Source organism: Hippoglossus hippoglossus, chromosome 8, assembly GCF_009819705.1.
Source record: "Hippoglossus hippoglossus isolate fHipHip1 chromosome 8, fHipHip1.pri, whole genome shotgun sequence".
Lineage (NCBI taxonomy): Eukaryota > Metazoa > Chordata > Actinopteri > Pleuronectiformes > Pleuronectidae > Hippoglossus > Hippoglossus hippoglossus.
Genome location: NC_047158.1, coordinates 16,799,182 through 16,811,554, shown reverse-complemented (window position 1 = coordinate 16,811,554; position 12,373 = coordinate 16,799,182). Strand labels below are relative to the sequence as shown.

The 12,373-nt window shown below is 41.1% G+C and overlaps 1 protein-coding gene across 3 annotated transcripts in view; it reads left to right on the top strand.

Moving 5' to 3' along the window:
• The first annotated feature begins 1,525 nt into the window (after positions 1 to 1,525).
• Positions 1,526 to 12,373, top strand: part of sgsm3 (small G protein signaling modulator 3) — an 11,576-nt gene continuing 728 nt past the window's right edge. For 2 of the 3 annotated variants that reach the window (XM_034593936.1, XM_034593937.1), the window contains exons 1-20: positions 1,526 to 1,720; positions 6,197 to 6,286; positions 6,565 to 6,650; positions 6,985 to 7,048; positions 7,737 to 7,948; positions 8,166 to 8,273; positions 8,498 to 8,641; positions 8,751 to 8,946; positions 9,078 to 9,223; positions 9,468 to 9,701; positions 9,810 to 9,992; positions 10,153 to 10,308; positions 10,420 to 10,474; positions 10,575 to 10,624; positions 10,802 to 10,954; positions 11,050 to 11,120; positions 11,442 to 11,490; positions 11,696 to 11,781; positions 11,902 to 12,024; positions 12,280 to 12,340. In XM_034593936.1, coding sequence (XP_034449827.1) covers positions 6,280 to 6,286; positions 6,565 to 6,650; positions 6,985 to 7,048; positions 7,737 to 7,948; positions 8,166 to 8,273; positions 8,498 to 8,641; positions 8,751 to 8,946; positions 9,078 to 9,223; positions 9,468 to 9,701; positions 9,810 to 9,992; positions 10,153 to 10,308; positions 10,420 to 10,474; positions 10,575 to 10,624; positions 10,802 to 10,954; positions 11,050 to 11,120; positions 11,442 to 11,490; positions 11,696 to 11,781; positions 11,902 to 12,024; positions 12,280 to 12,340 — 2,184 coding nt within the window. In that variant the 5' untranslated portion in view covers positions 1,526 to 1,720; positions 6,197 to 6,279. Of the gene's footprint in view, positions 1,721 to 6,194; positions 6,287 to 6,564; positions 6,651 to 6,984; positions 7,049 to 7,736; positions 7,949 to 8,165; positions 8,274 to 8,497; positions 8,642 to 8,750; positions 8,947 to 9,077; positions 9,224 to 9,467; positions 9,702 to 9,809; positions 9,993 to 10,152; positions 10,309 to 10,419; positions 10,475 to 10,574; positions 10,625 to 10,801; positions 10,955 to 11,049; positions 11,121 to 11,441; positions 11,491 to 11,695; positions 11,782 to 11,901; positions 12,025 to 12,279; positions 12,341 to 12,373 lie in introns of all 3 variants that reach the window. The other variant, XM_034593935.1, reaches the window with a different exon arrangement.

Here is a 12,373-nt window from a genome sequence, read left to right as displayed (position 1 = left end):
CTGAGCATGCGAGAGGGTTAGAGACAGAGTGGCGTCATACTGATGTGTCATAGGGCAGAGGCAGGCGAGGGGAGGGGGTTAGAGGAAGATATCGTCTGAGGGAAGGGTATGTGAAGTGAAAGAGACTTTTTAGGGAAAAGGACGTTGGAACTTTTCACTGTGTGTAGGCCTATGCAGGGTGTAGTGGCAAGAGAACGCTGGAAGAGTGAAGGAGGGACCCAGGAAGTGAGGGAAGGGATGGATTAGTGTAAGTGTAATAAAGACAGGGAGAGGGAAAGTGATTTACATTTTCAAGGATTATTGGCTCCTCAGCAGTCAGGAGGCTGTGCAATGAGTGCAAACACACACACACACACACACACACACTGACAAATTCTCTCTCTACTGCAGTGTCAAAACAGTAGCTCCTGCCACACATGAATCTTCTCAGAGATAGGAGAATGGCATGTCATTTCATTCTAATACCAACTTCCACTAACTAATGTATAAGATAACACAGAAATGTTTGTATGCATGTGTGTGTGAGTGTGTGTGTGTTTGTGTTGGGGGGTGTAGAGTGGGAGGATAGCAGCTTGTGGGGGCTGTAATAAAAGAAACCTAACATAAAGTCTTTCTTTTGATGGCTGAGCTGTAACGACGGTGCCCAGAAGCTTCACTACACACACTACAGACATCTTGTGGGGCAAGAGTGTGAAAGCACAAGTGGGAACAGTCACAATAATCACAAGGCTAAAGATTCAATGTTGGAACAATTAATTAATTTTGGTTTATTTTCTTATGTTTGACTAACTGTGTCTCATGCCAGTATCATTAAATCAAACCAAAAGAAAATGTATTATGTATATAGTGTATTTTATTCAGCCTTTAACTAGATCTTGCACTTGCCCGCACTTTTTATCACTTTCTTTCTATTCTATTTAATTTTATTTCCCTTATCTTTTGAAAGTCATGTTAACATCTTCTGTCACTTAAAATCAGTTCTTTTATATGAATAACATTTTAACATTTTATTCTTATCCATATACTGTACGTAAAGCACTTTGAGCTGCACTTCTTGTATGAAAGGTGCTGTACGAATAAAGTTTACTATTATTATTATTATTATTATTATTATATTCAAATTGCCTTATTGTCTGCATTCATTTTGTTTGACTTGTAAAGCACTTTGTAACTGTTTTTGACAGTTTTGACAACTTCTTCTTCTTCTTCTTATGATGATTATTATTATTATTACTATTAGTATGACATGAAGCTTTTCTCCTCTTCTTGTCAGTTTATTATGGGCTTCTTAAAAAACTCAAAGGTTCAAACACACACACACACAGATCGTGCTCCATGTTTTCCGCTCACGTTGTGTCTCGGGACATTTGTGCTGCCCGGGGGCGCGTGAGGAAACGGAGGTAGAAAAAAATAAAAATGAATGAGTGGAACAAACCGACGTCATCAGCCTACGTCATCTATTCCTCAGCGGAGGGATACTTTCTCCCCCGAGTAGTAGTTCCGGGATGTGGGACTACTTCTCGGGATTGGACAGGGATAACGTTGACAGGCGTAAGGATACGTCGGGGCTATGCGTCGCTAGCAGGTGCACTGCGCAGGGAAACAAGGAATAACACGGGAGGAGCGAATCCGCGGCTGAGGGTGTTTTTACCGTTAAAACCACCGAAGTCACGTCAAACCACGCAACGGAACCCCGCGCTTTCACCGGAATAATGTCACGGTAAGTCCGTTGAGCAAGGGGCCGCTAGAAGCCGTGATGTGTCCGGTTGGCTAAAGGCTAAAGTTAGCATGCGCTGCTAACAGCTGACAACTCTCCTGAGTGATTGACGCATGTTAGCGGTTGTGTTGGTTGACACGTCATATTGTTTTTATGTCGTGACACGTGTAAAATAAACAGAGATTCAGTCCGACATGATGACGTGTTGACAGCCCCCCCAACTGACGTCAACAGGCGATTAATGAACCATTAAATTACATTATCGTCCATAGGAGACCAGTGACGTCATGTGTACACACTTAACACGAGTTACAGAAAATTTCGTTACACCCAGTGTTGTGGTTTGATTCATCCCGTTTGTGTGTCTGATGTGCAACTGTGCACAACATCAGCTTTTATACAAACACACAAACACACACACACGTTTGTACTTCTATCTTAGGGAGGACACTTATTGACATAATACATCCACTAGCCCCTTATCCAAACATTAACCATCCAAACTAAATGCCTAACCCTATTCTAACCCTAACCTAAACCAAATTCTAACTTAACTCTAACCCTAACCTAATTCTAACCCTAAAACCAAGTCTTAACCCTCAAACAGCCCATTGAAAAAGTGAGGACCGGTCAAAATGTCCTCACTCTGTAGGGTCTATGCTGAAACTGTACCTCACAAAGGTATAAGTACAGGAACACACACACACACACACACACATTAGACTGTGGGGTTTATTCGTTAAATAAATGATCTGACTTGAACTCCTTTTCAATTGTAATCATGTCATCTGCTCCTATTTTACTTATCCTTTGGATGAACATTACTTTCCATGAAGTATTTGTTTTATTTACATTCTTTTTTAATTGTAAAGCACATAAAACTACTATTGTTTATTATTATAATTCAGTGACGTACATGGCTGCTGGTGGGTGGGTTTGTATTGACAGGACAGAGGGTTGCAAAGCCCCTTCAGGCAGTTGTGTGATAGTGACTGGACGTGAGAGCAGGATGTTTCTCTTTGCTTTTCTTGCAGCAGGGTGTTAACCAGTGTGTGCAAACACAGGTGAACACTGCCGCACCTCCACAATGGGAAAGATCTTCTTTTGTTTTAGAGTAAGATGGAGAGACTCACTGTTTGAGTCATTCCAGTTCTGCCAAGTCACCTGAATGAATTTGGTTTCCTCATTTGTGTTCTGGGGAGTTTAATCCTTGGCTGATTTTAACAAGATTATGCAAGATTATAACAAGATTATAATATCAGAGATTGAGTTTGAATGAAGCTGGTAGCAGGAACTGAAAGGAATGGAGATTGTTTCTTTTTTTTACCATTGATGGGCTTTTGCTGAGCTGCGTCAATTCTATTCATTAGCTGACAGCTACTGACTTCTCCCTGCAAACGGTTTAGATTTCACTCCAAACATTAGTTTATCTAAAATCCACTGATGCGTATCTGCCTAATCTGTTAGAGGGTTTGACGTATACTGGGAGATTATTCAAATGTATAAAACGTCAGAGTTTGTAATCTGCACCACGGTTTCTCTCCCTTCAATACATCTGGTTGTATTTTACCATAGTGGGGAATTAAATACACCACAATTAGATATTATATGAAGTACGAATATAACTTATATGTGGACAATACACACAATACACCTTTTTATAGTATATTGAATGATTTATTGTTCTTATCTGATTTTGGACTTTTGAAGTCAAAGCCATTTTTGCAATTTGGTAGTTAAAAAAAAAAAAAGATGGTAAAAGTTCAGCTGATATTTTATATTACACAAGCATTTTTGCTAAGAAACCATCAAATTATGTAAAAACAAAAACTTTTTTAACAGATGTATTGGAACAGATGAACAATCCTGCTAATAAACCGAGCAATCAGCCTCTGACCGTAGAGTTCTTCTTCGGATCAACCACAAACCTGCCCAGTGTATTTCCTAGGACCTTAGGAAGTGTGTTGTCTACTTTGAGGAGTTTTGGATAAGCAGTTGTCGAGACCACAACCCTCCCATCTGTTAACACCTGTACTTGCTGTTACCGTAAAACAGTGACAATAAAGCTGCATCAACAACTCACGATGTGCTGAAATTTGACAGTTTGATGCAACAGTGTGCAGGAGGGGCTTCTTCTTACTTGGCAGGTGAAAAAACTGTTGGTGTTCTTTGGGAGTTGCTCCAAAATCCCATCCCAGTTCTCCCCTGAGCTTCACACAGCACAGCTAGCCTGAAACTACTTGGCCACCCTCCAAACCTCAAATTGATTTCTCATCTCTCTTAAGTCCTAAATCCCTCTTCAGATGCCACAAGCCTGCTGCTGGAATGAATCACTTTGGCAGAGCATCTGCATGCGGGTGAGCCTCTTTTATAGGTTATAGCTGTTACGCTGTTGTGTCTGCCTGTGCGTGTTGATTCCAAATACTGTCCCCTCTCGCTGCCGTACTGTGCTTTTCTTACACTTCAACATGTGTCAGCGATTTCATAGCGATGCATTGGTGTGTGAGATAGATGGGTAGGAACTGAGAGACTGAGCAGGAACCATATACTGTGTAAAAAACTTCCTCTCATTACCCAGAATTCATGCCTAAATACGCTGGTTACAAACGCCACCATCTTGCACATTTGGATCCAGAGTCTGTGGAGGAGCAATCGGGGGATGGAGCCTTGGTAGCGATATCCCATCGCGCTCTTGACCAATCACCAGCGAGTCTCTACTGTCAATCATGGTCTTTCTTTGGACTTTTTATTTTGGTCCATCTCCCATACATAAACATTGAGGAGGCGGTATTAATGACTTATACTGCAGCCAGCCACCAGGTGGCAATCAAGATGCTTTGGCTTTGCTTTTTGGAAGCTGTTGTGTCGTCCATCTTTACACACAGTCTACAGCAGGAACCAGAAACATTATTACCATCACTGTAGAAGTGTTAGTGATATGACTGACAACAAGAGTTCTTGGTGTTATTATAATCCAAAGTCCCCCCCCCCCCTCCTTCATGGCTTGATCAGCGCTTTGGCTCTGATTTTAATATATTTGTGTGGTTGTTGTATAATTAAAGAAATTGTTATTATTCCGTGTGCTCAGAATTAATTTGGGCAACAGGTTTGTCGTTCATATTTTGGATCTGCTTTCTTTAGCTCAGGCTTCAAGATTTAACATGTTTATATGCACCGCATGTTTGTAGCTATGCCAATCTGTACTCACTCTGTGTGTATCATGTAAAACAGTATAGCCTTCTATATAGTAGAAATTGGTTAAAAAATCCAGGAACCTAAAAACACTTCAATTTATTGTAAGGATTATAAGAAGTAGGTACTAAATGAATGTTTACGGCCAGAGAAATACTCACAGAAGCGACTATAAACATTTTGAATTCTTTTATTTTAGGCAGTGCTGGCTGACTGTTATGAGAAAAGCTTTTTAAATGTGGCTTTACCAAAGATAAAAGTGTGAGGGCTCTGGATGGCTGCACTGTATCTAGAGGAGAGATAACAGTATTGTTAAAGGTTAGATTCCTTATATTCTCTTAATCGACCTCATTGTTTACTTCATTACTCTTCTAATAATACGCTTGTTATTTCTTAATTGAATCATTAGAATTGCAAAGACAAATATTGTGTCTATGGGTTTTGATAGCCTGCATTAAAACTAGTTTTGTAATTAGATGTAAAAGAGTAGATGAAAGCTATAAAATAATTGTGTATGCACAAGTTTGTGTGTTTAACTCACCAGAACAATTAACTATATATAAATATAAATGTGATTTTTTTTTAAAATTATGTGCTTGCCAGTATAACAATATTCATCTATTGTTTGGTGACCACGTATAGTATACGGCCTTCCTTAATTTAGTGTACAAGAAAAGTTGTCAGGGCCTCTGTTTTTGAAGCACCTCCCTTCCTAAAAAGATAAGATCAAATCCTCCCGGCACAAGCTGTTCACTGAGATGACAATAGTGAATAGTGAGTATACTCTTTATTCTAAATTTCTAGTTCAGAGTCCTCTGAGAGTAATCTCAAAGACCACTTGTTAATTTAGCCCCAGGATGTTCGCTGGAAATTCGAGTATGAAAACACGTACGAAGTCAAGTGAGGCAAACAGCCTCTAGGAAGTACATCAGTCATATGGCTTTGAGAAGGAATGTCCCTCTTTTTCTTTCTCACTATCTTTTCCTCTCCTCCTAACATTTATTACCCCTGAGTCTTTGCCCTCACTCATGAAGAAGTGCTTTGGTACAACATTGTTTGAAGACTATGCTCTGTTTCTTCACTGTTAAGGTACTTGGAAAAACATTTTTAAGAGCCACAGTAGTGCTTAGGTTTTGGATAGGCAGGTTTATAGAGGGTTCAGTATCATTTACATGTCTTATTAATAGCTGGGGCTCTAGTGCCTTGAGAGAATTAACATGTTGTTAGAATGAGTCAAGGATTTAACCACCAAATGTTTTTCTCCTCCTCTGTTTGTTCTGTCTACAGAGCAGATACCATCGGCTGACCTGTTTTCTCCGGAGTGACTGCGTTCTCCACAACTAGAAGCCACTCACTCAACTACCAACAAAATGTCCGGTATGGATTTTTAAAGTTTAAAGAGAGTGCCTGTGAATTTCTGTAAATCAACAAGACTTCAGTTCAGGTTCACAAATGCCCACTGACCTTGGATTTCAGACTATTCAGCATTAACAGTGTATTTGATTTGTTGTATTAAATTTCATCAAAAGTTATACCTTATACCTTCTCTAATTTGTGGTTTTATCCAGGTTTGTTATTTTCAAAATTCCCTCATTGTCTTTATATTAGTTTCAGTTTAAATGACTGTGTTTCTAATACACGATTCTGTGTTTTAGGGACCTACACACCAGCCCCGGGGGGGCCATTCTCTGCTCTCACTCCCAGTATGTGGCCTCAGGACATCTTGGCCAAGTACCATCAAGTGAGGACGACTTTTAATGTTGTTACAGCATTATTAGCATGTTTTTCTTTTTGCTAACATTAAATACAGATTGACAATAATATGAGACGCCAAACTTAAAAATTATATTTGAAGGAACGACCCATCTGCATAGCCCGACAGAATATCAAGATGAACAAAAATGCCTCAGTAGCTTCGCCTTCATGTGACACTTTGACATCTGGTGTGTTTGCTAACTGGCATTTAAGATGCTTATAAAAGCTGCTGTGGCCGCCATTAGCCACATTTTTCACTGTCACCTCTTTTCTATGACACGTGGCCTAATGAATCGCATGTTATGTGTTCGTCTCCACAGAAAACCTCATCAGAGCAGCCCGAACTCCATTACGATGAGTTTGGCTTCAAAGTGAACACTGAAGGTAATACCTGTTCACACATGCACCCGTTTCTTCTGTCTTCACTCTTTCCTTTTTCCACAATGATAACATTTCTAAAACCCAGTGAAGAAACATAAATGGGAAACTTGGTATCTGGGTTCAAAAATCTAAAGTCGAAAATTCCATCATGTAAATTTGGAGTAAAGTCTTAAATATATTAAAATATCACTAGGTCTCAAATACATTTAGGTAGGTCTAAATTATGTTCACGTTCATTTAATGCACTATATAGTTAGAAATGTTCTTGCACGATGCATAGTTTGTAATCTATACCAGGGTTGCAGGCTAGGCTACTTCACCTATCTTCATTTTTGGGGAAGTCTTAGTTATTCTGGGACTGTTATATTCTTTCATACCCTCTGGGACTCGGATATTCCTTATTTTCTCCCGTACTGGTTAAAGATCTTAAAAAAATCTTAAATTAACTTGTTGAAACCTGCAGAAAACAGACATTTGCATCACCTACTGACTTTCATTCATTTCTCTCTCTTCTCTCTTGTTTCTCTATCATGTTCGGTTACATTACAGTTCTTCTTGCTATCATCTTCCAATATTCCATCCTTGTTAATTCAAGAGTTCACATGGTGCCTAGCTGTGTTAACATTATATTTCCAAAGAAGTCTTAGAACCAGACAAACCAAATCCTGATGCCTCTCTTCTCACTCCCCAGACGGTGGGGAACCCAGGTCCTGGCTTGGCACCGAAGGCTCACCCCAGCGTGAAGATCCACAGCAGCGATTGCGCTGGCAAGCCCACCTGGAGTTCACCCACAACCACACGGTGGGTGACCTGACCTGGGAGCTCATTGATCCTGTGCTTCCACGCTCCGAGCGTCTGCGTTCCTTGGTGCTCGGTGGCATACCTCACAGCATGAGGCCACAGGTAAGTGAACTTGCACAGCAGGGGTGAGCTATTTGTGGTGTTTACTAGCAGTGGTAAATATTGGGGGGAAAATACTGCCCAAAATTGTCATAGAGGATACATAAAAATCGAACTTATTTCGACTGCAGAGCTCCTGTTACCTTGGGCTGTTTAGATTTTAGTAATTTCCAAGGACACAAAACAAGCTGTAGAGTTTGAAAGGTTTTCTGTCTGCTAGCTTTGGATGCGGCTGTCTGGAGCGCTGCAGAAAAAGAGGACCACTGAGATCTCCTACAGAGAAATCATTAAGAACAGCTCCAATGAAGACTCCTCCACAGCCAAACAGGTACAATCCCAAACTACATGTCCACGTGTAACAAACACAATCTCTCTGGGTATAATACAAAGCACTGAAGCATAGTATTCTTAAGATCTCTTGAAATTACTTCAGTGGAATTTAATATTCGGTACAGTTATACACTGCTCAGTTTTATAATCATTACCTCCTTTTTTTTATTGATCCTTATAATTTCAACGTAATTATTCCTTGTCTCTACGTCTGTCCCTCAGATAGAGAAGGACCTCTTACGGACAATGCCAACCAATGCATGTTTCAACACCATGACCAGTGTTGGAGTGCCGAGGCTCAGACGGGTATTGAAAGGTCTCGCCTGGCTCTACCCGGACATCGGGTACTGTCAGGGTACTGGGATGGTGAGAATACCTACTGTGCATACTGAAGCTTTTCTAAGTGTATATTTAATTCCCCAGTTAGTTTATTGTTGTGCCTTTTTCCCCACGCCTATCCGCTTGTTCGCTCCAGGTGGTTTCCTGTCTCCTGCTCTTTCTTGAGGAAGAGGATGTCCTGTGGATGATGTGTGCCCTGATCGAAGACCTTCTCCCTCCATCCTACTTCTCCTCCACTCTGCTCGGTGTCCAAACGGACCAGAGGGTTCTCCGCCAGCTCATTGTTCAGTACCTACCAGCCCTCGACCGCCTTCTGCAGGAGCATGACATAGGTCAGGATGGGTATTAGGAAAGAGGGTGAAAATATGGTGCATAATCAGTCACTAATTGAAAACAAATTAAGTATTTAGTATAAACAGTCAATAGCATACAATATCTTATCCCCTCCTCTTTACACACCCAGAGCTGTCGCTGATCACACTCCATTGGTTCCTGACATCATTTGCCAGTGTGGTGGACATCCGTCTGCTGCTTAGGATCTGGGATCTGCTCTACTACCAGGGCTCATTGGTGCTCTTCCAGGTCACACTGGGGATGCTCAAGATCAAGGTATCTGCTCTGAACCGTTTCCTGAGTCTTAACTCTCTATTGCAATTTACCTTCTATGTGTGCTTTCCTGCTTCAGAGTTACTTTGTTTCAGTCACTCAGTAACTGATTATGTTAATAGTTTCTAATATTTGTAATATACAGTAAAGTATATAATGCTAATGAGGCCAACTTTTCACCAGCTGCTATTTACAAAACGTGTAAATGACCACTATTAATCCATTTAAACGTATTCCCCGACTCCAGGAGGACGAGCTTGTATCCTCAGAGAACTCTGCTTCCATTTTTAATACTCTGTCGGACTTGCCGAGCCAGCTGAGAGATGGACCTGCAGTACTTGGGGAAGCTATGAGGCTCGCAGGGACACTGTCCCAGGAAACTCTGGACGCCCACCGACACAAGCACCAAGCCTATATCCTAAATGAACAGGCACAGCTCAGCAATGGGAACAACACAACACACAACACAAATCTCAACAAGGTCAGTTGGTGTCAAGGTTCTGTTCTAGCTGTGATAAAAACTTTTTTTTATTTAATTTGTTAAAGTAATACAAAACAAATAATTCACTTTGTATTTGTTTATGAGCAGGTGGTGAGAAGACAGTCGCTGCGCAGGAAGTCCACCCTGAGCTCCCTGTTGTTTGGGGAGGATGAGGCAGATGCTCTAAAATCTAAGAACATAAAGCAGACGGAGCTGGTCGCTGCCCTGCGAGAGGCCATAACCCGTACTGCAGAGCACTTCCACTGTTTGGACCCGCGTCACTCCAGCACTGTGAGTTCATACACGTCAATGCGAGAACAGTGTGTCTTGTTGTGGACTGAGAATCAACCGAAATAGGAAAACCTACCTCTTATAGCTATTAGTAAAGATGCCTATTAATCCTGAATTATTTGAGTTCATTGTTACCTGACGTCCCACCTTGTCTCTCTAGGACCTGACTCCTGACTACTCCATGGAGAGCCACCAGCGAGACCATGAAAACTTCCTTGTTGTGTCCCGTAACCGGCGGAGACGGGCAAAGGCTTTGCTGGATTTCGAGCGACACGATGACGACGAACTGGGCTTCAGAAAGAATGACATCATCACTGTGAGTCTTTACTTACACAGAATACATGTCTTGATGTTTCCACTCATGACAACTGTGCGTGACACTCATCACCTTAATACTTATCCGAGGGTTTTTATCTTTCTCCCTCAGATCATCTCACAAAAGGATGAACACTGTTGGGTTGGGGACCTGAACGGCCTCAGAGGTGTGTGTCCGCCTCGTCTGGAACTACTGCCATCCGGATATTTGATTTGTATATACTGTGATGCAGCTCATTTGACTTACATTTGTATGCTTTGTAACAGGCTGGTTTCCAGCGAAGTTTGTGGAGATCCTTGATGAAAGAAGCAAAGAGGTAAAGAACAAATTACTTTTGAGCTTGATTCTGCATTTGGCTTCAGGCCACTTCATTTCCGTTGAACCATGTGATGTTTGTCTGTTTTCTTCTTTATTTCTTCATGTCCACATTCCAACACCCTGAATACAAATTCAAGTGTCCTAATCGTTGACTGGTGTTCTCATCTGTCTCCAGTATTCATTAGCAGGTGATGACTCTGTGACAGAGGCAGTGACAGACCTGGCCAGAGGCACATTGTGTCCGGCACTTAAGGCCATTTTTCAGCATGGTCTCAAGAAGCCGTCTATACTGGGAGGGCCCTGTCACCCTTGGTTATACATAGAGGAGGTAGGAGAACTTCTTTTTAGTGCACATGGAAGCATATTGCACACTGTTGTTTAAATTTCATATTTATCATTCTTCCTCTTCTGGTTTTCTCTCAGGCGGCCAGTAGAGAGGTGGAGAGGGACTTCAACTCTGTCTACTCAAGACTGGTGCTTTGTAAAACTTACAGGTAGAACACAGACACTCATTGTGTTTTCATTAGTTCCGTATTAACAGGAGCATTTAATATAATCTGTTGAATCTGCAAGAAACACATTGTAAAAAATGTTTGGAGTCCAGATCATCAAAACTCTGTCAAGTGTGATCAGTGATTCACTTGACTCAATTCAGATGAGATGATATTGTCTGTTAAGAACATAAATAGAGAACTGACTCTTTTCTACATGCACAGGGTGAATGTGGTTTGACAAGGGAAATTCGCTTTTGAGAAATTCGCCTTCAGCAGTTTAATATTATAAAGTAACAATTTATTGTCTTTGGCATTTACCAGATTAGATGAAGATGGGAAAGTACTAACACCAGAGGAGCTGCTATACAGAGTGAGTCATCAATATGTAAAACAAATGCAATTTTCATCTTGCTCAATGTAAAATGCATCAAGTCTATGAAAGTAAAATATTTTGTCATTTGTTTTCTTTGTACATGAAAGTTTTTTTCTCAGCTTCCAGCAATTAGTATTATTCTTTAAGGTAGTTGGTGAAGGTTAGTGGAAAGTACATGAGCGCCCTCTGTTGACTCTTTCAGGCAGTACAGTCAGTCAACATGAGCCACGACACGGCACACGCTCAGATGGATGTCAAGTTTAGGTCTCTGATCTGCGTCGGCCTCAAGTGAGTTTTCCAAACTCACAAGACTGAAATCATGTGTCAGTCTATAGTGAATATCAGTTAGTACAGGTTTAAAACGTGCAGATCTACACATGTTGAGTACACGTGTGTCTGTTTCTCCAGTGAGCAGGTGCTACACTTGTGGCTGGAGGTGTTGTGTTCCAGCATGGCTGCTGTAGAGAAATGGTATCACCCCTGGTCGTTCCTGCGCAGTCCTGGATGGGTTCAGATCAAATGTGAGCTCAGGTAAGAAAATCCTAAATCTCAGCGAGAGGATTCAAAGTGGTAGAATGTGGAAACTTGAACGAATTAAAGATGGTTCAACAGGATAAGGTGCTGGCTAACTCAGCTCTGAATTCCCGACTTTTGTGTCCACCCACTATCTTTATCTATCTGTACAACACTATTCAGTAGTCTGAAAATATGGTTTCAAAAGCAAGACGCATGATCAGACCAATAAAACAGATAAAGACTAGTCTGCTGTTGTTGTTGTTTCCTCAGGGTCCTCTCAAAGTTTGCCTTCAGTCTCTCCCAGGATTGTGAGCTACCCGACAAAAAACAGGTGAGCAAAGCAGATTGCCTCAGTATCATCTTA